General features: G+C 44.0%; 1 protein-coding gene across 1 annotated transcript in view; it reads right to left on the bottom strand.

Annotated features, from left to right (window-relative positions):
• Positions 1 to 4,419: 4,419 nt before the first annotated feature.
• Positions 4,420 to 23,257, bottom strand: part of LOC129695201 (uncharacterized) — a 35,895-nt gene continuing 17,057 nt past the window's right edge. The window contains exons 3-10 of the mRNA XM_055631976.1: positions 15,278 to 15,424; positions 14,130 to 14,300; positions 11,550 to 11,663; positions 10,817 to 10,955; positions 9,534 to 9,649; positions 8,948 to 9,042; positions 5,957 to 6,068; positions 4,420 to 5,067 (exon numbers count right to left, since the gene is read on the bottom strand). Coding sequence (XP_055487951.1) covers positions 4,996 to 5,067; positions 5,957 to 6,068; positions 8,948 to 9,042; positions 9,534 to 9,649; positions 10,817 to 10,955; positions 11,550 to 11,663; positions 14,130 to 14,300; positions 15,278 to 15,424 — 966 coding nt within the window. The 3' untranslated portion in view covers positions 4,420 to 4,995. The remainder of the gene's footprint in view (positions 5,068 to 5,956; positions 6,069 to 8,947; positions 9,043 to 9,533; positions 9,650 to 10,816; positions 10,956 to 11,549; positions 11,664 to 14,129; positions 14,301 to 15,277; positions 15,425 to 23,257) is intronic.

Below are 23,257 nucleotides of genomic sequence, written 5' to 3'. Positions count from 1 at the left end.
GTAGCCACTATACTAGAGACATTATGGCAGTGACATTATAACCATATAACAATTAATGGCACAATTAAACATGTAACACGATTTCAGGCCATCTTTTGGTCGCGACTTTCACTCAAATATAAATACAAGTGATAAAACAGTCAAAACGAATTGTAACTTTTAATAAAAACTTTGTCAAACAAAATAATTAACAAAAGTGCATTTCTAAATTGTACCCTAATGGCAACATAACAAACATGAGAATAGTGTAATAGATAAATTATATTTATAATGTACTCAATGCTTTCCTCAAATCTGCAGCACCACTTTAAATGTACAAATGCATTTCGAAGCAGAAATATAATCTCTCAATATAATCTCTCTCTGACATCCTAACTCCCAAGGAGCAGAGTTAAATAACATTTCTTAACATTTCTCAAAAATATACATAATTTTGCATTTAGAGCTTTATAACCAAGCGGCCTACACCAACAGGATTGCCACTTTCGTAAGGAACACAGCAAAACGTCGAAAGAGATTGCAGTGTCTCCTCCTGACTCCGACGTGGAATGGGCAACAAGGCAAGTCGAAGGTGTCACGGTCTTCAATGTTTCCAAGCCAAATTCTCCAAGCTCCACCTTTGGTTCACCATGCATCTACACCGGAGAATTTAACTGCCACAGCACCACCTGGGCTACCGTTCAACTAACTCAGATGCCGCTCCACTAGCAGACTGGGGCTCAGCTACTGCTATTCAACTCCTGTATGACCAAAACAACTGGACAGCTTCCACTCTGGCAGGTGGAACATCACTACCAACATTGACTTGGCTTTTGCAAACCTGAATGGACCATCCTCACACCGTATCATCCTGGATCACTTCCCAAAATCACAACATCCCCATCTCTGATTATCCCGGACAACCTCATCGAGCCGGTCCCAACCAAACCTGTGAAGAGGTGGCATTTCTGCAAGACCAGGTGAGACCAGTTCACACGTCTGGTGGACTTCTGGATCGCCAGCCTCCCCCCCCCCACCTCCACCAATCTGGACAAAACCTACTGAGTCTTCTGCAAATTCCTCATCAGGGCAGCGAAGAGTTCCATTCCTCGCAGCTATCATTGCCGGTACATCCCCACATGGGACGAAGAGTGTGACGCATGCCACGACGCATTCCTGGACGCTGAACTTGGCGAAGAAGCTGTCTCCAAGGCCACGGATCTGACAATGTGTCTCGACAAGAAGCGCAGAGAGCGGTGGGCAGAGACAGTCCAAGGAAACGACTTCACACACTCCAGTAGGGTGGCTTGGAAGAACTTCAAAGAAGCGGACAAGAATCAAACCCGTTCTGTCAAACAGGAAACCACTAATTTTTGGGAAGCTCCAGGCGCTGATGGGCTCCAGTCAGCAGCCTTTTCCTCTGCAGAACTCTCTCCTGTCATCACTCAATTGAAATGCGGAAAAGCCCAGGGTCCAGATAACATTCCCCCAGAATTCCTGAAACACTGCGGTCCTAAATGCCAGGTCTGGCTCCGTGAGTTCTACTACTCATGCCTTATTGGTCAGTCCATTCCGAAGAGCTGGTGGAAAGCCACCGTCATTGCACTACCAAAACCAAACAAGCGTGTGTACGACCCAAGGAACCATCGGCCCATCTCACTCATCTGTGTCCTGTACAAGCTTCTCGAACGGCTTCTCCTGGCCCGGCTCGATCCAATCGTCGACCCACAACTACCCGCTGAACAAGCCGGATTTCGTCCTGCATAAACATATATAACTGTTTTGTATAACATATAGGGCTCATGTTGTCGACCTCCCCTTGGTGAGCCCTGTCAACTGACCTCAGTCAGGTAAATGGCAACAAACAGACAGCAGCAGAAATAACAATGAACCGGATGGCATCACCCTGCTGCAGCTGAATGCAGAAAACCTCACCAAGGCCTAGACCACCATCATTGAACATCTGCTACAGACCCACAAAGTCATTGCAATCCTGCTCCAAGAGACTCACAAAAGTGATGGCTCCCATCTGAAGATCTGCTACGACGCATTCCTGGACGCTGAACCAGGCGAAGAGGCTGTCTCCAAGGCTACGGACCTAACAATCCACCTTGACAAGAAGCGCAGAGTGGTGGGAAGAGACAGTCCAAGGAATCAACTTCACACACTCCAGTAGGGTGGCTTGGAAGACCTTCAATCGCCCAAAGCATTGCCCTGTCACGGCCAACTCTGTCGCCCACCAGCTCCTGGCCAACGGCCACTTCAAAGAGACAGACAAGAATCAAACTCGTTCTGTCAAACAGGAAACCACTAATCTTTGGAAAGTTCAGCAGCCTTTTCCTCTGCAGAATTCTCTCTTGTCATCACACAATGCAGGAGAAACTCAGCGGGTGCAGCAGCATCTATGGAGCGAAGGAAATATGCAACGTTTCGGGCCGAAACCTTTCTTCAGACTGGTGGGGGGGGGGAGAGAGAAGGAAGGAAAAGGGGAGGAGGAGGAGGAGGAGCTCGAGGGCTGGGGGATGGGAGGAGACAGCTTGAGGGTTAAGGAAGGGGAGGAGACTGCAAAGGCTAGCAAAACTGGGAGAATTCAATGTTCATGCCCCCAGGGTGCAAGCTCCCCAGGCGGAATATGAGGTGCTGTTCCTCCAATTTCCGGTGTTGATCACTCTGGTAATGGAGGACACCCAGGACAGAGAGGTCGGATTGGGAATTGGAGGGGGAGTTGAAGTGCTGAGCCTCCGGGAGTTCAGGTAGGATATTGCGGACTGAGCGGAGGTGTTCGGCGAAACGATCGCCCAACCTCCGCTTGGTCTCACCGATGTAAATCAGCTGACATCTAGAGCAGAGGATGCAGTAGATGACGTTGGAGGAGATACAGGTGAACCTCTGTCGCACCTGGAACGACGACTGCTTGGGACCTTGAATGGAGTCGAGGGGGGAGGTGAAGGGACAAGTGTTGCATTTCCTGTGATTGCAACGGAAAGTGCCCGGGGAGGGGGTGGTACGGGAGAGAAGGGAAGAATTGACAAGGTAGTTGTGGAGGGAGCGGTCTTTGTGGAAGGCAGACAAGGGTGGGGGGGGGGGGGGGGGGGGGGGGGGGGGGGATGGGAAGATGTGGCGAGTGGTGGGGTCACGTTGGAGGTGGCGGAAGTGGCGGAGGATTATGTGTTGTATTTGATCCCATCCCCGACCTCTACCTCCGTTACATTGACGACTGCTTTGGGGCCACCTCCTGCACCCACACACAACTCACTGACTTCATCCACTTCACCACCAACTTCTATCTGGCACTACAATACACCTGGACCATTTCCGACACTTCCCTACCATTCCTTGACCTCACCATCTCCATCGCAGTGGACAGACTCCTGACCGACATACACTATAAACCAACTGACTCGTATGGCTATCTGGACTACACTTCTTCCCACCCTGCCCCCTGTAAAGATTCCATCCCCTACTCCCAATTCCTCCGCATATGCCGCATCTGGTCCCACGTTCCACACCAGGGCATCGGAAATGTCCTCGTTCTTCAGGGAACGGGGATTTCCCTCCGCCACCATAGATGAGGCTCGCACCAGGGTCTCATCCATACCCCACAACACTGCTCTCTCTCTCCCCATCGTCGCACCCACAACAAGGGCAGAGTCACCCTAGTCCTCACCTTTCACCCCACCAGCCGGAAAATACAACACATAATCCTCCGCCACTCCCGCCACCTCCAACGTGTCCCCACCACTCGCCACATCTTCCCATCTCCCCCAATGTCTGCCTTCCGCAAAGACCGCTCCCTCCGCAACTCCCTTATCAATTCTTCCCTTCTCTCCCGTACCAGCCCCTCCCCGGGCACTTTCCGTTGCAACCGCAAGAAATGCAACACCTGTCCCTTCACCTCCCCACTCGACTCCATTCAAGGTCCCAAGCAGTCATTCCAGGTGTGACAGAGGTTTCACCTGTATCTCCTCCAACCTCATCTACTGCATCCGCTGCTCTAGATGTCAGCTGATTTACATCGGTGAGACCAAGCGGAGGTTGGGCGATCGTTTCGCCGAACACCTCCGCTCAGTCCGCAATAACCTACCTGACCTCCCGGTGGCTCAGCACTTCAACTCCCCCTCCCATTCCCAATCCGACCTCTCTGTCCTGGGTCTCCTCCATTGCCAGAGTGAGCAACACCGGAAATTGGAGGAACAGCACCTCATATTCCGCCTGGGGAGTCTGCATCCTGGGGGCATGAACATTGAATTCTCCCAGTTTTGCTAGCCCTTGCTGTCTCCTCCTCTTCCTTAACCCTCGAGCTGTCTCCTCCCATCCCCCAGCCCTCGAGCTCCTCCTCCTCCCCTTTTCATTCCTTCTCTCCTTCCCCCCCCCATCCGCTATCAGTCTGAAGAAGGGTTTCGGCTCGAAAACGTTGCCTATTTCCTTCGCTCCATAGATGCTGCTGCACCCACTGAGTTTCTCGAGCATTTTGTGTACCTCCTGCATTGCTTGGCTGGATCATCATGGGGCGCCTGGATATCTATTCTCTGAACCGGTCTCTTGCACTCGTGTACACCGCCCCAGCATGATGCCGCAGCGCTCATACTAGCAAGCTGGACGCCATCCTCAACGACACCATGCGGATCATCACCGGCTGCCTACGTCCTACTCCGGATCTTCTGCCGGTGCTCGCAGCTATCGCACCCGCCAAGCTTCGCAGAGAGTACTTCACCCACAGGCTGGTGTGCAAGGCCCCTTCGGACACCAAACATCCTTTGCACCACCTCGCCCAGGACTCACAGCAACTGGGACCTCGACACCTGTCATCTGATCGCTCCTTCTACCGTCACGCAGCCACCCTCTGTGGCTCCGGTTTCAACACACTAGGAGCTTGGAGAACCAGCTGGGAACAGACTTCCTGACCTCCTCAATTCACTGTTGCACCAAACACCACAGCCACACCTGGCTCGGACGTGCCCTGGAACGAGTGGGTCGCCCTGAACTGGCTCCGTACAGGGGTCGGCCGGTTCAACATCACCATGCATCGTGATGTCTTACTTTTCGAGAGGCGAATAAACGTTTGAAACTCCTCACTCGCTTCTTCGCCTGCAAAACAGAAACTGATGTCAATAGCTAATTAACATCAACCTAATACAGGTGTCAGAGTTTATGCGGAAAAGGTAGGAGAATGGGGTTACAAAGGAGAGATAGATCAGCCGTGATTCAATCAAGGAGTTGACTTGATTGGCCACACGACCTAATTCTTATCCCATCACTTATGAACCTCAACGAATTAGTTCTTTCAGAATTAAACTAATTAGTAAAATGCCAAGGTACAGATGTGAAGATTTATTTTTACTTATCATGTTATAAAGATCCGCATTATAATGTACGAATGGGTGGCAGCGGACCACGGACCAAATGAATGCACTATTTTATGAGCAAACAAGCAATGTGGATTCCTTGGTGAACTATTGGACAGGACGTCAGCTGTTTTTTCCTGCTCTCTGTATTCCTAGAAAGGTGTCTCTACATTTAAGAATTTCTTTTGGTTAAGATGAGATAACTAAATTTATCGCATTCATTTCGAGATTTGGCTTACACCTTGGCCTGTATTCACTGCACTGTTTCATACCGAAACAGGGAGATTAGAGATATGCATTTGAAAACCCATTCGCGTGAGTGCGACATGAGAGTAACTCAAACACCTCATGTCTCGCAGGAGAGGAGTTGTTGCTGGGTGAGGGGAGGGGCACCACGTGCAGACCTCGAGGCTGGACAATGAAACCAGGCCAGGTTTTCTGTGTTGATGCCTGAATCACCCACTCCAAACCGATGTACTATGTATCCTATTTATTAGTTAGTATGTACATGGAAGCAGGTTTTCCAGAGTTGCCCTGTTCACTGGGGTGGGGTGTTAGGGGCACGATGCAGTGTAAAACATCAGAAAATTAGGCTACAACTAGAAAACGATGAATTGATTGGCAATACACACCTTCTTCCGTGCCACCACCACCTTTTCAATTGAGTCATTCTCAAAAGCCTCCTCATGTTCCTTGTGTGTTTCATTGCCAATTGTTTGCTTCCTGGGCGCTGGTCTGACATGTCTGGAAAGAAAACAGCAGTATAAACAGTAACACAGTAACCCCACCTTCTCAAAGAAATGTCATCGATACCAAGGGCTGGGAAGAACACAGGGCTTTCAAGGAATCTTCTCCAAGGACTTTGAAGCAGCTGCTTTCGACAGTCTGTGGATTTCTCTACAAGCGGTTTGACGGAGCCAAACTGGAAAGACCATTTCTTGAATTGGAGGAAGCAAAGGTATAGAAACTAGCAAAAATGCCAGGGGAAGTGGGGGAGAAATTATTTTTCACTCAGCAAACTGACCTAGGTTATATTCCCTAAAAAAGTGGGAACAAAATACTCAATAATAATATATTTTTTATAAAACAATTCAAGGGCGCATCTCAAAAAGGAAAGAGGCGAGAATTAAATGGATAAATCATTCAGTGCTCCTACAAGCAGAATTCTGTAATTCCACGCACATTGTGTGCACATGGTTCTTCAGATTCTATCAAGTAACAGTGGGGGCAGAATTGCTGCCTTACAGCGCCAGAGACCCAGGATCACTCCTGACTGTAGGTGCTGTTTGTGTGGAGTTTGCAACTTCTCCCTGTTACTGCGTAGGTTTCCTCCGGGTATTCTAGTTTCCTCCCACAAAGATGTGAGGGTTTGTAGGCTATTTGGATTGGTTAAAATTGTAATTTGTCCCTCGTGTGTAGGATTGCGCTAGTGTACGGGATGATTGCTGGTCGGCGCAGACTCAGTAGGACGAAGGGCCTGTTGCCATGCTGTATCTCTAAAGTCTAAAGTAACTAACGTGTGTCTTTTAACAACCTTGGAAGAATAAGATGTCATTAGTGTATCCAAAGACTAGTGACATCTTATTTTTCCAAGGTTGCTATAAGTGATGGGTGAAATGGATGTGCCATTTTATTACCATGTTAGCAAACAAGAACCTACATTCAACTCAGTGACAATTCAACTACAAGCAATGCTTCCTCTGCAGAACCTCTCCTTAGTTCATCATCTCAAGTTAGCCAGTTTGTGAAACAGAGACAAATGGCTTTTCTTTGGATTTGGATCCAGCACTTGTTTGACTAATGTACACTTCAAAATTTGCAGTGTGCGTTCTGCTGCTCCATTTGAAGCGGAATGGTATGGAGCGACTCTAGTGTGTTTTACACCATTCCCTTTCATGAAATACTCAAACTCTTGTGAACAGAATTAAGGTCCGTTATCAGACATCATTTCCACTGGAAATCCATAGGATGCAAACAATCCTCGCAAAATGTAAATTGTTTTGCTGGATGTCGTTTTGTTCATTGGAAACACCTCTATCCACTTGGAGTGACTATCAATCACAATGAACAATTATTGTCCATCTAACTCTGCACCAGGCCATCATAGATAGCTTCTAGCTAGACTCTTTGAGACACATTCCCAAATGCTGATCAGGAGGATCTGCTAACAATTTTACTCCGTATCTTTCAGGGATTACAACCCTCGCTCCCACGTGACGCACCCTTGGTCTACTGAGAGTTCATTCCTATGTACAAAAAATGGGTTCAGTTCTGCATCTGAATCTGGCAATTTGTTTGGCCATCCATTTGTAACATACTCCTGCACTCTTGACAAAAGTCTGTCAGTGTGAGTAGCCTTCCCAATGTCTCCTGAAGTGATAGTTAACTCACCTACACGAGAGAAATAAAACACATTCTCTCTGTTTGGGGTAAACTCCGATTCCAAAGGTAATCTAGATATGGCGTCAGCATTGCTGATACTGGTATGCAGTCAATATCAATGCCCATCTTTGCATTCTGGCTGCTGCCACAGTTGGGATGTGTGCTTTTGGATTTAGGATCACTGTCAACAGCTGGTGATGTGTCACGATTACAAACCTTCTACCATACAAGTATTTGTGAAACCTTCCTAATGCCAAAAATTAATGCAAGATCCTCTCGCTCTCTTTGGAACTGAGTGTACTAGAAGCAAAGGCTATAGGCCTCTCCTCTCCATTTACTAGCACATGAGAGACAGCACCAACACCGTATGGTGAAGCATCACATGCTAACTTCATTGGATTATTGACATCATAATGAACAAGTATTGTACTCTCTACCAACTGAGCTTTACATGATTTGAAAGCTTGTTCACATTCACGTGTCCACTTCCATGGTACATCTTTTCTCAAGATCTCGCTCAAGGGATGTAAACAGGTGGACAGGCATGGTACGAACCTCCCACAATAATGCACTTATCCTAAAAAGGATCATATCTCAGATATGTTTCTGGGAGTGGGCGTGTTCTGGATTGCATCAACTTTACCCTTGGTGGGGTGTAGACTATCCTTGTACATCTTATGACCCAAGTACTCTACCGAGTTCTAATAGAACTCACACTTTTGTGCCTTCACTCTTACACTGTGTGTCTCAAGGCATTGAGTACCACTTCCAACCTTTCATCATGTGTCTGCCTGCCAGGGGCTGAGATGAGGATGTCATCCAAGTAACGCACCACATCTTCAATTCCGTCTAGAATTTGTGACATAAACCCTTGAAAAATCCCTGGGGCTGATGATATGCCGAATGGAAGCGTATTGAACTGAAACAATCCCAAATGCGTGTTGATAGTCAGCTTGGATTTAGATTCTCCCTAAACTAAACTAATCTAAAACAAACCATATGAAAGCCGTTCAGCCATTCAAAACTGAATGTCCTCCTTTAACCAGACGGATTCTCCATCGTCAAGGAGTTGAATAATTTGTGGCTCCACGACACCACCCTACGAAAATTGACTGCCGTCTTTGCTACCATCATCGACACTTCAAACGTTGTTTGCCAGCCAAAGCATCAAGAGATAATCCCATTTGATCGTATGGCACAATAGAAATGCAACTGATATCCCAGTTCAAGTCGAACCAAACCTTAGCTCAGCCAATTCATTCTTGCAGGAGGACGGATCTTGTTCTCTGCGCTCCTGCTGTGTTTCTTCTGGAAGGATTTTCAGTTCTTCCTTTTCCTGCAAAATGAAAATAGTGCTCAATCTTTACAGTCAATATGGGGTTCAAATTCACTGCAATCGCAACCTTCCAATCGATCGCGTTCCACAAAAACCTATTCGCAAGATGATTAAAATGGCTATTAACTTACGGGAATTAAACATAAAATTCCTTCCATTTGGCTTATAAATTCATGACAATGAGATTTAAAAATCATGTTACATTGTGAATTCTTGTGTTAATTGGTCACTTAGGCTATTTAAAAATGTTAACCTTTTCTTAAGAAATGGATAGATGTTTACATCTAGTAATTGAATTTTGTAATCAGCTACCATTAGGTAACTAACTAATTATATGCTTTAATTCCTACAATGCTTCAACAACTCACGGTATATCATACCATCAATTTTCCTTTTTTGATAAGATGAAGTCATTTCATTCCAGGTAAATGGCAAACAGATCAATATTCAGTTAATCGTCACCAGGTGCAAGGGACTTATATTTGGCGTACCTGTACATTGTCCAGCTCCTCTTGCATCTGTTCAATTATCAACAGGTATGTAGCTTCCTTTGACACAAATCTGTCCTCTGACCTTTCTGCCTCTTCCATCAGAAACATCACTTGTTCTTTTAGAAAGAGAAAGGAAAAAACAATCTGATATTTGTTGCAAAAAAAGCAAAACCTCCACAATTTGCAATAGTTTCCACAGCAGTTAATGGAAATCAGTGAAAATCATATGTTCTACTAAATACCAGTATTTGAAATCATCAAATATCCTTGAAATGCTACAATTCATTAAGCTTGAAGATTGCTCAGGCACAATGGTAATTCCATTTACATATTTATCCAACGATAAATTCCTTAACTATCACTAAGTGAGAAATGATTAGAAGCTTGAATAAAGCTCCACAGAAAATGTGTCTCCTCAACATTTTGGAAATTAAGGTATAAATTTACTGAATCCCAAAACTAAGTCGGAGTCAAACCCAGGTCTCTGGCGCTGAAAGGCAGCAACTCTACCGCTGCGCCACCAGGCCGCCCTTCACCATGTCATGTTTTAACTATCGGCATCCTCTGAAAATGAAAATTCAGTGATAGCGATGTTTAAAGGATTCAAGAAGAGAATGTTTTGAAAAGCATCTGTACGAATCTGTCCAAATGACTACTGTGTGTTCTTACAAATGCTTCTCAAAGAATTATTTTATTGAATCCTTTAAACATCACTATCTTCTGATCAAGGAATCTGACAAGAATACCTGAATGAAAAAAACTTAGATTACACGCTACTTTTCCTGATCAATCAATGTATCAACCCATTTACCAACCAATGAAGTATATTTTTAAGTGTGATCAGTGATAAAATATGGGAATTACAGCAACCAATTTGCATACACAAAATCTCACGAGGTTGCAGGGACCAGAGAATTACACGGCAAAACAAAAATGAAGTGATGTTTTGTCATAAAATCCACTCCATTCCTCTAATGCTAGAATATTTTAGGGCAAACCTACTCCCTACCACGAGACGACAGATGTACAAATCTGCGGTAGGACCATTTATGGCCAAAAATATTAACAGGTCAACTTTGAGTAAAAACCTTCCAGTTCGTTAATCTTCCGGTCGGTGAAATAATTTAAAGAACCAGTTGCCTGTTCTGCAAGGGGTGCACAGAACTTGGTGTGAGGTCTTAAATGTTGGAGATCTTTGTGAAGTTGTAAACAGCACTGATCTTTCTGTGATGTTTCTTGTGCATGTTTCTCCCTGATTTTACAGAGCTGAGTGCTGTGTTTACCTTTGAGATGTGCTAATTCAATTTCATGGGTCGCCTTCAAACCACAGATCTCGATATAGCTGTCGTAATCTGCAGCGTAATACTTGTTGTCCAGGTCCTGATTCGTTTCTTCAAGTATTCTTATATGTTCCACTAACTCCTAAAAAAATTAAAAAGTAGCCAAATTAAACGAAAAGGACTTTCGGGAGGGAGCCTGTTCCACTTAGGCGAATTGTCAGGCGTCTGTCAAGTTGCCGGCAGTCACCTGATAAACCGGCAACTGGAACGGCGACTGTCAGAGTGGAACACACACACACACACACACACACACACACACACACACACACCACTTCCTTTCCAGCCCATTATGCAGGCGGAAGACAGGGCAAGCAGGGGAGGAACTGTCTGAGTGAAATTCACATGGTGCAAAGCCAAGGTGATACACATGCCGCGATGAACAGGAAGATTTGCGCTCTAATTACGAAGGTTAAAGCCCATGGACAGTAAATCCTTTAAAAGGGGGGGAGGAGAATGGGGAAAAAGGAGTGGAGCAAACTTTTAAGAAGCCAGAGATCCACGGTTGTGAAGCTCGGCGGACAATAACATTACCGGTCAGTTTTCTTTGCTTCTGAAAATTACTGTTTACGTTTTTTTTCCCAATGAAATTCACCGGTCTGCAACGGCTATAACCTACGAGAACCTTCGACCTCCTGGAAATAGAGATTCACACAGCAGCAAACAATGATTTCCTTACCACTATCGCACAATTGTTCCATTCCAGATTTGTCTGCAGTATTTCCAATTGTTGTGTTGTTTTTCGCAGTTCCTCTTCGATTTCCCCGAGTTTTTCATTCAAGTCTTCCAGCAACTAAGGAAGTTAACAAGTGATTAATATCTCCTAATAGTGATAAAAAACTGGGCAACATAGTATGGAAATCACACACACACAACATTTGTTATTCAAGTGCACCAATAGTTAGGTCTTCAACTCCGCCTTGGTATTAAGACATTAAAATTAAAATTATCATTAATGAAATCACGGGATGAAATCATTAATTTGCATTCAATGGTTTAATGGTCCTTTATTGTCACGTGTACTGAAGTACAGTGAAATTTGATTTACCACACAGTAATACCAAAAAAGCAACAAGATACAAAACGACATAAAGATTAAACATAAATAGCCATCACAGCGGCGTGTGACAATCCCTAGGGCACACGGGATAAGCGGAGACCCACAGCCATCAGTTCAATATCCGGGCCACACACATGCTCCTTCACCGACTGCTGTACTCTCTCTGCAGTCCCTGCCAGCCCAAAGTCTGGAAGCTGTCCACACTCGCACCAGACTCCACGATCACTGCACTCAGGGCAATCCCTCCGAGTCCCCACCAGGGCAGTCAGCTCGTCCATCGTGTTTTCCGGCGACCACATATTCCCCACTGCGATGGGAAGTGAATAACTTTTACCATCTTCCTCCTTTTCTCCCGCGGTTGGGGCAATAGAAACACCTGCCGCCGGGGGGATCGACGATCACGCAGTCGGCAATCAAAGCCCCCACAACGGAGCGATCAAGGCTCCCGCAATCGGGGCGGTCAAAGATCCCGCACTTGGAGCTCCCAACATTGATCCTTCTTCTTCTTCATGCGTATGGCGTGCACAGCCTAAAGTTGTAGGACAACTTGTTCTATTTGATCTTATTTGATTGTGCACGCCGGGTTGATTGCATTAGTCGAAACAGGGCGGACCAAGTGAAGCTTGCAATCATCCACCCGCGACGTTGATCCCTAACAAAGCTACCGCCAGCTCCACGATGTTAGGCCACAATGCTGGCGGAGATGCAATACGGAAAAAGTTGCACCTCCGTCGAGGGAAGAGATAAAAAAAGTTTTGTTTCCTCCACCCCCCACATAATACAAAACTAAAGATACGCTAACACATAGAAATAAAACAGAATGAAAACAGCCAAAAGAAGAAAATGACGAGAGGCTGTATGTGGAGGCTGCCACTTGCGGCGCCACCCGCTGGTCTTTAGTCACACATTTACTTGAAACTGCTGACTATCATTACAAAATTGCATACAGTGAAATGTCAAAAAGGACAAAGAACTTGTCTGCTTGTTTTATCAACGGTAATATCAAGCGGAAATACATTTCTAATGGTTCACTGATCAAAAACGTTTGAAATGCAAGCATTAAAATCCATGTACAAGATGGTGTGGATGAGGGATATTCACAGGACTACTATAGCTGACAGATATGTACCTCCTCAAGGGAGCAGTACCTAAGTTAGACACAAAGTCCAAGGATAATTCAACAGGTCAGGCAACATCTTTAGAAAAAAACGATGGATGATGTTTCAGGCCAGGATCCTTATTCTACTGAGTTACTCCAGCACTTCTATCTTTGGTTTAAACCAGCACCTGCAGTTGTTTGTTTTCACATTCTACAGGAATACCGATTCAGTCCATCAGGTCTGTTCTGCCTTTCATTAAGATCATCACTGACCTAATGTATACATTCACCCAGTTTATCATGAATCAATCCCCACTATCTTGAAAATATTCTACGAGCCTGCATTGTCTACACTTTGACAAACATAGTTGCAAACACGCATGCCGTTGTCAGAGAACCAAAAATGCAAATGCATTAAATGGGCAACCCCTTATTTCTGTCTAAAGAAATTCCTCTTAATATGCTTCCCAAAGGAACTTCCTTTAAATCTGAGGCTATGAACTCTACTGCTCGACTCTCCCACTAGTGGATGGGAAAAAGAACAACTAAAATGTTGTTCCCCAGTCGCACAGGAGGCCTTGTCCCATTCCCCAACACAATCGTAGCATTAAGCAGGATCGTTTTTGATCAAATTTAATTCCAAAGCAGAGAGGAAGTGGTCAAGATGAGAGTTTTAGTAATATATATGGAATAGAATAGATGGAAGATAGATATAATCGGTAGTAACACTGTTGCATTATAATCAAGAGTTCATGTGTAGTTGGCATCTTAAATAGCAGTTCTCTTCTGATCTTGATCAGGGCTCAAAAGATTGGTGGCACAGATCAGCAATGCCAACAACCTGTCATAACCAGAATGACAATGTTGCAAGGCTCCACATAAAATGTGATTCTGCACTATAACAGATCACAAAAGGGTTGATGGGCTGATTTAGAAAAAAACGAATGGGAACATTTATACAAAAGAAAATACAGATTTATTTCCAAGAGGCTCCCTGCTATTTTTATTTCACTGCCAGTTGCAACAGAATCCCTTAGCTGGTTGCAGAGATCTTTCCCTGAAATAGACATTCACACAGCAGCAAACAATGATGTCCTTACCGCTAGATCCCGATTATTTCTATGAAGCTCTTCCTGCAACACACCGACAAGTTGCGACAAGTTGCGTTTTTTTTCCGATAAACTCTTCTTCGTTTTCACGGACTTTTCCCTTGAGGTCTTCCAGTAACTGAGAAAGTTAACGTGATTAATACCTCCTAACAGTGATAAAAACTGGGCAACATAGAATGGAAATCACAAACACGCAACATTTGTAATTCAAGAGCACCAATTCTTCAATTCCACCTTGTTATTAAGATATTAAAATTATCCTAATGAAATCACGGGATGAAATTATTAATTTACATTCAATGGTTTAATGGTCCTTTATTGTCACATGCACTGAGGTACAATAAAATTTGATTTACCACAGTCATACCAAAAAAGCAACAAGACACAAAACTACAAAGATTAAACATAAACAGCCACCACAGTGGTGTGTGAGAATTTCTAGGGCACCCAGCATAGGCGGAGACCCACAGCCATCAGTTTAATGTACAGGCTACACACATGCTCCTTCACCGACCGCTGTACTCTCTCTGCATTCCCTGTCCGCCCAAAGTCAGAAAGCCGTCCGCACTCGCAGCAGACTCCAAGATCACTGCACTCACGGCAATCCCTCCGAGTCTTGTATTCTTTTATAGTTTACTCGATATGTGACAATTAACTAAACTAAATCCCACCTGCGTCTTCTCCTGTACAATTTCATCTTTGCTATTATATACTAACAGGAAGCACTCCTCGACAATTTGAGCAATTTTCTGGCACCATTCCTTTGGCAAGGGAAGACTGAAAACATTTAGTCAGAACCTCAGCTGTTCCCACCCTTGCTTCTTTTAACTGGCTGGGAAACATGATGGACATTTCTGCCGGGCCTGCCGAACCAGCCAACGTTGCTTATAAGGGACCTTTATTGTTCAATTAACATTGGAATGTCGTAAACCATGTAACTAATTTGAAAATAAGCTTTAGAAAATAAGAGGCATTGTTAATTGTTATTGTTACAAAGAAAACTTGCAATATTTTGGACTGAATTTTCAGGCTTTAAAGTGAAATCCAACTGCAGAAATGCAAACACAAAGTACACAGATCACTGTAATAGCTCACTCAGTAAGGGTAACACAAAAATATTCAACTGGAATTGATGTTACCTTAAGGTGTTCACCTCTCACTTGCAGCTGGGTCTTTTTGTCCAGATGTTGATCAATGAGCTGCATTACCAGCTGTTCATACTGAGCCAGCTGCTCAGATAAACCAGCCGCCAAATACCTACCTGTGGTAGACCTGCAGCTCAGTGCCTGCAGAATAATTGGTCACTATTAATAACTGGATCATAGTGAATCAGACTTTAGAGAAAACAGGTTACACAAAAAGGCTGGAGAAACTCAGCGGGTGCAGCAGCATCTATGGAGCGAAGGAAATAGGCAACGTTTCGGGCCGAAACCCTTCCTCAGAGAAAACAGTATTGAAATATTCAGTGACTTGAGAAGTGCATTAATATGGAGTGCATGAAAGCCAATGCATGTTTTAAACAAACGCGCCGCCGACTGGAACATACTGGACTCGCCCCACAGGCCTCCCAGGGGACCGAGGTGAAGCCGGATGGCGAGGTCTGCCTGGGCTGAGGGAACCTAAGCAGTGGCGGTGATGGAAGCCTCAGCAGCAACGGCAGCTTCGGGATCCTCAGCGGCAGTGGGGCTTCATGATCGACTCGCAATCATCGTTCAATGAGAGTGGGGGGGGGGGGGGGGGGCTAGGGGAAGACAATGGGAACTGGGCGTGAGGGGACAGCCGTGAAGAACAATGGGACTCCGGCGATAATACAAATACAAATTTTGTAAATGCAATGCAACAACAGGAAATTACAAAAATACTTACCTCCGATGATGCATGGGACTCTTCAATCCCACAAATGCACCTCCACATGGTTGTAATTTAAAGTGGCTGCAAAATAACCAAAATAATAATTAAATAGAATTGGTACAGAGCAGACAAGCAGAGAAGATTAGTTTAACAGGGCACCATCCGTGGCACGGACATTGTGGGCCAAAGGGCCTGTTCCTGTGCTGTACTGTTCTATGGTCTATGCTCTTGAGTTTACGTTTAGTTTGTTGTCATGTGTACCGAGGTACAGTGTAAAGCTTTTGTTGCGTGCAGACCAGTCAGCAGAAGGACAATACACGTTTGCAATCGACCCATTTACAGCGCAAGATAAACCCAGCAAAGTCTGATCAAGGATAGTCCAAGGGTCATCAAAGAGGTAGATAATAGTTCAGTGTAGCACTTCCTTATCATTGGATTGGCAATTCTCGCAGATTATGTGTCTATAAACTGACTCAAAAGCAAATCCTGCTCTATTCTCAAAGTAACTAAAACTCAAAACAAAGAAAACAATGGAATTTGCACTCATAAAATGAGCAGCACAATGGCGCAGCCGGTAGAGCTACTACCTCACAGCACCAGAAATCTTGGTTCAATACGGACATTGGGTACAGTGGAGTTTGAGTGACTGTGTGGGTTTCCTCCGGGTGTTCCAGTTTCCTCCCACATCCCAAACACATGTAGCTTTTTAGGTTCCGTAAATGGCCTCCATAAAATTGCCACTAATGTGTAGGGAGTGTTTGAAAAAGGGGAAAAACATAGTGTAGCTCTGGGTAATAGAACCCGCGTGATTGACGGGAGGGAGGAGTCACTGAGCACGGGCGGGTGTTCTATTGGCAGTTTATTTTTGCTGTAACTATCAGTAACTGTCAGTCTAGCGCCCACACTTGTGGAAGCCACCTTGTAAATTTGGTTCCACTTTCGTTGGCTCGTTGTTTCATTAAAATAAAACAATTCAAGCCAATTTACCGTCTCTGTCTCGCCAAAATAGCCTGTTTTGGGACATAAGACAATAAAACATGCTGGACAATAAAACACTCTTGAACCAGTATGAATGTCGAGACCAACTGGCGCCTGAGCAAGGTGATCCTTTGCGTGCTGTTCTGCATCTGCGTGCAGACTGTAAGAGGTCTGCTGACATCGATTACAATCATTCCACTCTAAAATCTTTATTTACCCTTCACCTGTATACTGTGGACGGTTTGATTGCAATCATGTATCGGCTTTCCTTTACCTGCAGCATGCAATTTCAAGCTTTTCATATGACAATGAACAACTAAACTAAAATCGGTGATCGATGGTCACCATAGAATCGCTGGTCCGAAGCGTCTGATTCATGTTGTATCTCTAAACTATATTAAAATCGTTTCAAACCAAGAGCTTGTGAAATTCCTTAATTTCTGTGCTTATGTGATGGAAATCACTTGGAAAACATATGTAATTTTGTGCACACAAGTCTCCACTATCAAATGTCCTGAAACATTTGTCTTCCCATACTCATACAGATATACAGGAGTGAACATCTTATGTAAATCAGCACTACACAAGGTAAGTGGAAAAGAAAATTACAATACCTGTATCGATCCAAATGTCACAATAAATAAAGAAAATTTGATGGTCTTTCCCCACGAGGACAATTTCCAGATTGAATTTAGCCTTCCGATGACACAAAGAAGGCTATTGTCTACTGCAAGGGGAATTGATTACAAAAGACACGCAGTTTCTGCGGATAGTCGTAACACTTTCCCTGAAAGATCTTTTAAAGGAAAGGTCTCAGAATGTAAAGATGTTAGGAATACCAAGCTGTTCGGGTTAAGTTTGTTCAACCGATAATTGAAATTTGATAAGCTGTAGTCTTTTCTCACTGTCACCACAGTAGATGCAGAAGTGTAAATGTCAGTTCAAAAAAAGCTACTGTCCCATCAGGTTGTTGAACTGACCTAACGCTACCACAGCAACGGAACATTACAGACCATCTCTTGGCAACAATGCATTGTTTCATTTTCTGGATTCCATTTTATAGACAATAGACGATGTCATATGACAATTACCTGAATGGTGCAGGAGCAGGTCATTTGGCCCTTTGAGCCTGCACCACAATTCACTGTGATCATGGTTGATCATCCACAATCAGTATCCCCTTCCTGCCTTCTCCCCATAGGATAGAATATAGATTATTGGAGGTGTTTCAGTTTGTTCCTGTATCCAAATAATTTAACACATCAAATTCCTTTAGTCCACTGGAAGTAGATCACCAAACTTCAGAGATTTCCTGCTTCTATCACCATAATCTCCAAGCACTATGTCATTAATCCTAACATCGATTTCTTTCAATTCCTACCTTCCACACATATAGAAACCTAATAGCCCTGTCCCACAGTGCGAGTTCATTCCAAGAGCTCTCCCGAGTTAAAAAAAAATCAAACTCATGGTAAGCACGGAGAATGAACGTAGCGGGTACGTCGGAGCTCGGGGACGTATCTTAGCGCTGATGGCAGGTACTCAGGAAGACTCGCTAACGGCATGTAATGCACGGGAAGACTCGTGAAGATTTTTCAACATGATGAAAAATGTCCACGAGAGTCCCGAGTACCGACGATTGGCCAGTATCGTAAATCTCTGAGTTCGAATCAGGGCAAACTCGGGAGAACTCGTGGAATGAACTTGTACCGTGGGACAGGGCTTTAATTGTGCCCTCCATTGTAGAGATAGAACTGAACAGCATTTAATTATCCTGCAATTTATTTGTTTCCAACCAGGGTTTCTAACCAAGAGACTTATTTTTGTTTTCAATTACATTTCATCAGAACTGGAAACTATAAAACAAGCTTATATTTCTCACTTTTTCCCAGTTCTCATGAAATGTTGTTGACCTGAGATGTGAACTATGTTCCTCTCGCCACAAATGAAAGTGAGTAGCTCCAACATTTTCTGCTTCTCTGCAGCAATCAGGCTATTAAACAATACAACCTCCAAATAAGATCTGAACTACATCGTCTTCAGAGCAGCAGTTTCGTTTTTTTTGCACTATTATTGTTTGTTGGCTAATTTCATGTTTGTGTACATATGCAAATGTATATATGTGTGTGAGAGAGAGAGAGAGAGAGAGAGATCCCACATAGGAGATGCTCCATCGTCCTCTGAGGCAGAGAATTCCACAGACTCACAACTCTCTGTGAGAAAAAGTGTTTCCTCGTCTGTGTTCTAAATGCTTTACCCCTTATTCTTAAAATGTGGCCCCTGATTATGGACTTCCCCAACATTGGGAACATTTTTCCTGCCTCCAGCGTGTCCAAACTTTAATAATCTTATATGCTTCAATAAAATACCCTCTCATCCTTCTAAAGTCCAGAGTATACAAGCCCAGCCGCTCCATTCACTCAGCAAATGACAGTCCTGCCATCCCGAGAATTAACCTTGTAAATCTATGACACAATGCTGGGTGGAAGTGTGAACTGTGAGGATACTATGGTCCCCTAATTTGAGGAAGGAAATTCTTGCTGCTGAGGGACTGCAGCATAGATTTACAAGGTTAATTCCCGGGATGGCGGGATTGTCATATGCTGAGAGAATGGAGTGGCTGGGATTGTATACTCTATAGTTTAGAAGGATGAGAGTGGATCTTATTGAAACATATAAGATTATTAAAGGTTCGGACACGCTAGAGGCAGTAAACATATTCCCGATATTGGGGGAGTCCAGAACCAGTGGCCACAGTTTAAGAATAAGGAGTAAGCCATTTAGAACGGAGACAAGGATACACCTTTTCTCAGAGAGTTGTGAGTCTGTGGAATTCTCTGCCTCAGAGGACGATGGAGATTGTTCTCTGAATACTTTCAAGAGAGAGCTAGATAGGGCTCTTAAAGCTAGCAGAGTCATGTGATATGGGGAGAAGGCAGGAACAGGGTACTGATTTGGGTTGAACAGCCTTGATCACATTGAATGGCAGTGCTGGCTCAAAGGGCCGAATGGCCTACTCCTGCACTTATTGTCTATTGTCTCAGCAGGATAGACAGCATTTCTGGAGGGAAGGAATTGGTTACGTTTCAGCTTGAGACCCTTCTTCACACATATCAAGAGTCAAGAGTGTTTTTTTGTCATATGTCCCAGATAGGACAATGAAATTCTTACTTGCTGCAGCACAACATAATACATAATGGGAGAAGAAGAAAAAATTCAGTGTGTGTATGCACATGCACACATACTCAATAAATAGCGAATATAGTGCAATAATAGTAATAGTTTGTTGCAGTTCAGAGCTTATTTGTTGTTGTGTTTAATAGCCTGATGGCTGTAGGGAAGAAGCTGTTCCTGAACTTGGACCTTAGTTTTCATACTCCTGTACCTTCTTCCCGATGGCAATGGTGAAATGAGTGTGTGGTCAGGATGGGTCTTTGATGATGTTGGCTGCCTTTCTGTGGCAGTGATCTCGATAGATCCCTCCGATGGTGCGGAGGTCGGAGCCAGTGATGGCCTGGGCAGTGTTTACAACTTTTTGATTCCCTCTCCTGGCAATCACTGCCATGAAGGCCACGCCCCTTCTGGTGGGAGGGACTATAAACCCGGAAGTGTGGGCGTGGCTCAGTCTATCTGCAAGATGGCGAGGGAGAGGTCACAACTCTCTGTCTGAGCTGGGAAACTACAGAACACTGTAAGTCTGCAATGTACTTGAATAAATAATTTGTTAGCCCTTAATGAAAATGAAATGAGTTGTTTAGCCTGTTCTGTGCTTGAAACGGCAATGGCAATGGAAATGAAGTGAAAATGCAATGAGCTGTTTGGCTTGAGCCTGCCCTGTGTTGGAAGTGCAATGGCAAAGGAAGTGAAGTGAAAATGCAATCAGCTGTTTGGCTTAGGCCTGACCTGTGCTTGAAACTGCAATGGCAATGAAAATGAAGTGAAAATGCAATCAGCTGTTTGGCTTGGGCCTGCCCTGTGCTTAAAACTACAATGGCAATGGAAATGAAGTGAAAATGCCATAAATTGTTTGTCTTCGCCTGCCCTGTGCTTAAATCTGCAATGGCAATGGAAGTGAAATGAAAATGCAATGAGCTATTCAGCCTGCCCTGAGCTTGAATCTGCAATGCAATTGGAAATGAAATGAAATTAGTTGTTTGCCCTGCCTGAAATCACCAATTTCGGCCCACAAGGCCCCTATTAGTCAAGAAACTAGTCCCTTTAGCCCCAAATGCCCTTATTAGCCCAGGAGGAGCATTTTTGCCCAAAAGGCCCGTGCCAGGCCAGGAAAAGTCCAGAAAAATTGTCATTCACTGAGAATCTGCTCAGATTTTTTTTAAAGAGCTCATTCGGCCCATCAGGCATGTACTAGCCCAGGCTCATCAGTAAGTATTCTCCCTGCAAGTATTAAACCTCACCCCAGTATTTTTCTCCCTCCCTTCATTTGCTCCCCGTGAGATCCAGGCCAGGATATTGTTTCCTCCTTTATTGCTGTGATTAATATTAAAGTTCTGATCTTGAGAATATCACATTTTTGAATTTTAAAGCAGTCTGGGTGTTTATTACTATTTCCATCACAACGGTTAATTTTCTAATTAGCTACTTAATTAGGTAATTAACTAATTATATACTTTAATATCAGTCCATCAAAGTAAGATGCATTTATATAATATTTTTACACAACATGTTAAAAATTCAGGTAGTTACGTGATTTGGGTGACAAACTTAAACAAAAAAGCACTTTGGCCCACAGCCTAAAACAGGGAATTATAGACCAGGAGATGTTATAGCAGTGCATCTGGAAAGCAGTAACAGGATCGGTCAAAGCCAGCATGGATTTATGAAGGGGAAATCTTTTCCTTGACTAATCTTCTGGAATTTTTGAGGATGTAACAAGTAGAATGGATAACGGAGAGCCAGTGGATGTGGTGTATTTGGACTTTCAAAAAGTCTTTGACAAGGTCCCACACAAGAGATTAGTATGCAAAATAAGAGCACATGCTATTGGGGGTAGGGTATTGACATGGATAGAGAACTGGTTCGCAGACAGAATGCAAAGAGTAAGAATTACCAGGTCCTTTACATAATGACACACAGTGACTAAAACTCAGTGCTGGGACCCAAGTTATTTACAATATAAATGATTTAGACAAGATAATTAAATGTGACATCTCCAAGTTTGCAGATGACACAAAGCTGGGTGGCAGCATGAGCTGCGATGAGGATGCTATGAGGCTGCAGGGTGACTTGGATTGGTTGGGTGAGTGGGCAGATGCATGGCAGATGCAGTATAATGTGGATAAATGTGAGGCCATCCATTTTGGTGGCAAGAACAGAATGGCAGATAATTACCTGAATATTATCAGATTAGGAAAAAGGGAGGTGCAACGAGACCTGGGTGTGCTTGTACACGGAGCCTCTGAGAGGAATTTTATCAGTGGGTATAAAGTTTCTTTCGGGCCCCGTCCCTTCTCCATTAGTCATCCTGTTTTTATCTACTGCCGGTTTATGCCATGAGCTGTAGCCTGAAAGGCAAAAAGGGGTATGGAAGATGAGAGAGGGGTGGAATGGAGCGCTCTGTTGATTTTCTGCATTTGAGGCCTCATGCTCCTATACTCCCTCCATGATGAATATAAATAAAATAAAATAATCAGAAAGAAGAAAGCACATTTGTTTTGAACAACTTTTTTTATGCTACAATACTGATAAGGAGGAAGAATTCACACAAAAAAAATCTGTATTTCAAAGCAGATCAGATCATGAAAAGACATAATTATTTACTTTAATAAAGAGCTTTCCTGGCCTTTTTTTGTGAAAAATTTTGATCACAGCACAAAAATGTATTGTTCTGGCAATGATTAGTTCAATACTTAGCCTGGCTAAATCCATAAGACATTTCTGAGACATTGTAGAAACATAGAAAATAGGTGCAGGAGTAGGCCATTCGGCCCTCCGAGGCTGATCATCCAACTCAGTATCCTGTACCTGCCTTCTCTCCATACCCCCTGATCCTTTTAGCCACAAGGGCCACATCTAACTCCCTCTTAAATATAGCCAATGAACTGGCCTCAACTACTTTCGGTGGCAGAAAATTCCACAGATTCACCACTATCTGTGTAAAAAATGTTTTTCTCATCTCGGTCCTAAAAGATTTCCCCCTTATCCTTAAACTGTGACCTCTTGATCTGGACTTCCCCAACATCGGGAACAATCTTCCTGCATCCAGCCTGTCCAACCCCTTAAGAATTTTGTAAGTTTCTATAAGATCCCCCCTCAATCTTCTAAATGCTAGC

The sequence above is a fragment of the Leucoraja erinacea genome, unplaced genomic scaffold, assembly GCF_028641065.1.
Source record: "Leucoraja erinacea ecotype New England unplaced genomic scaffold, Leri_hhj_1 Leri_988S, whole genome shotgun sequence".
In the NCBI taxonomy this organism is placed as follows: Eukaryota; Metazoa; Chordata; class Chondrichthyes; order Rajiformes; family Rajidae; genus Leucoraja; species Leucoraja erinaceus.
The sequence above is the reverse complement of the archived record's forward strand: the minus strand, read 5'-3'. Positions and strand labels throughout refer to the sequence as shown.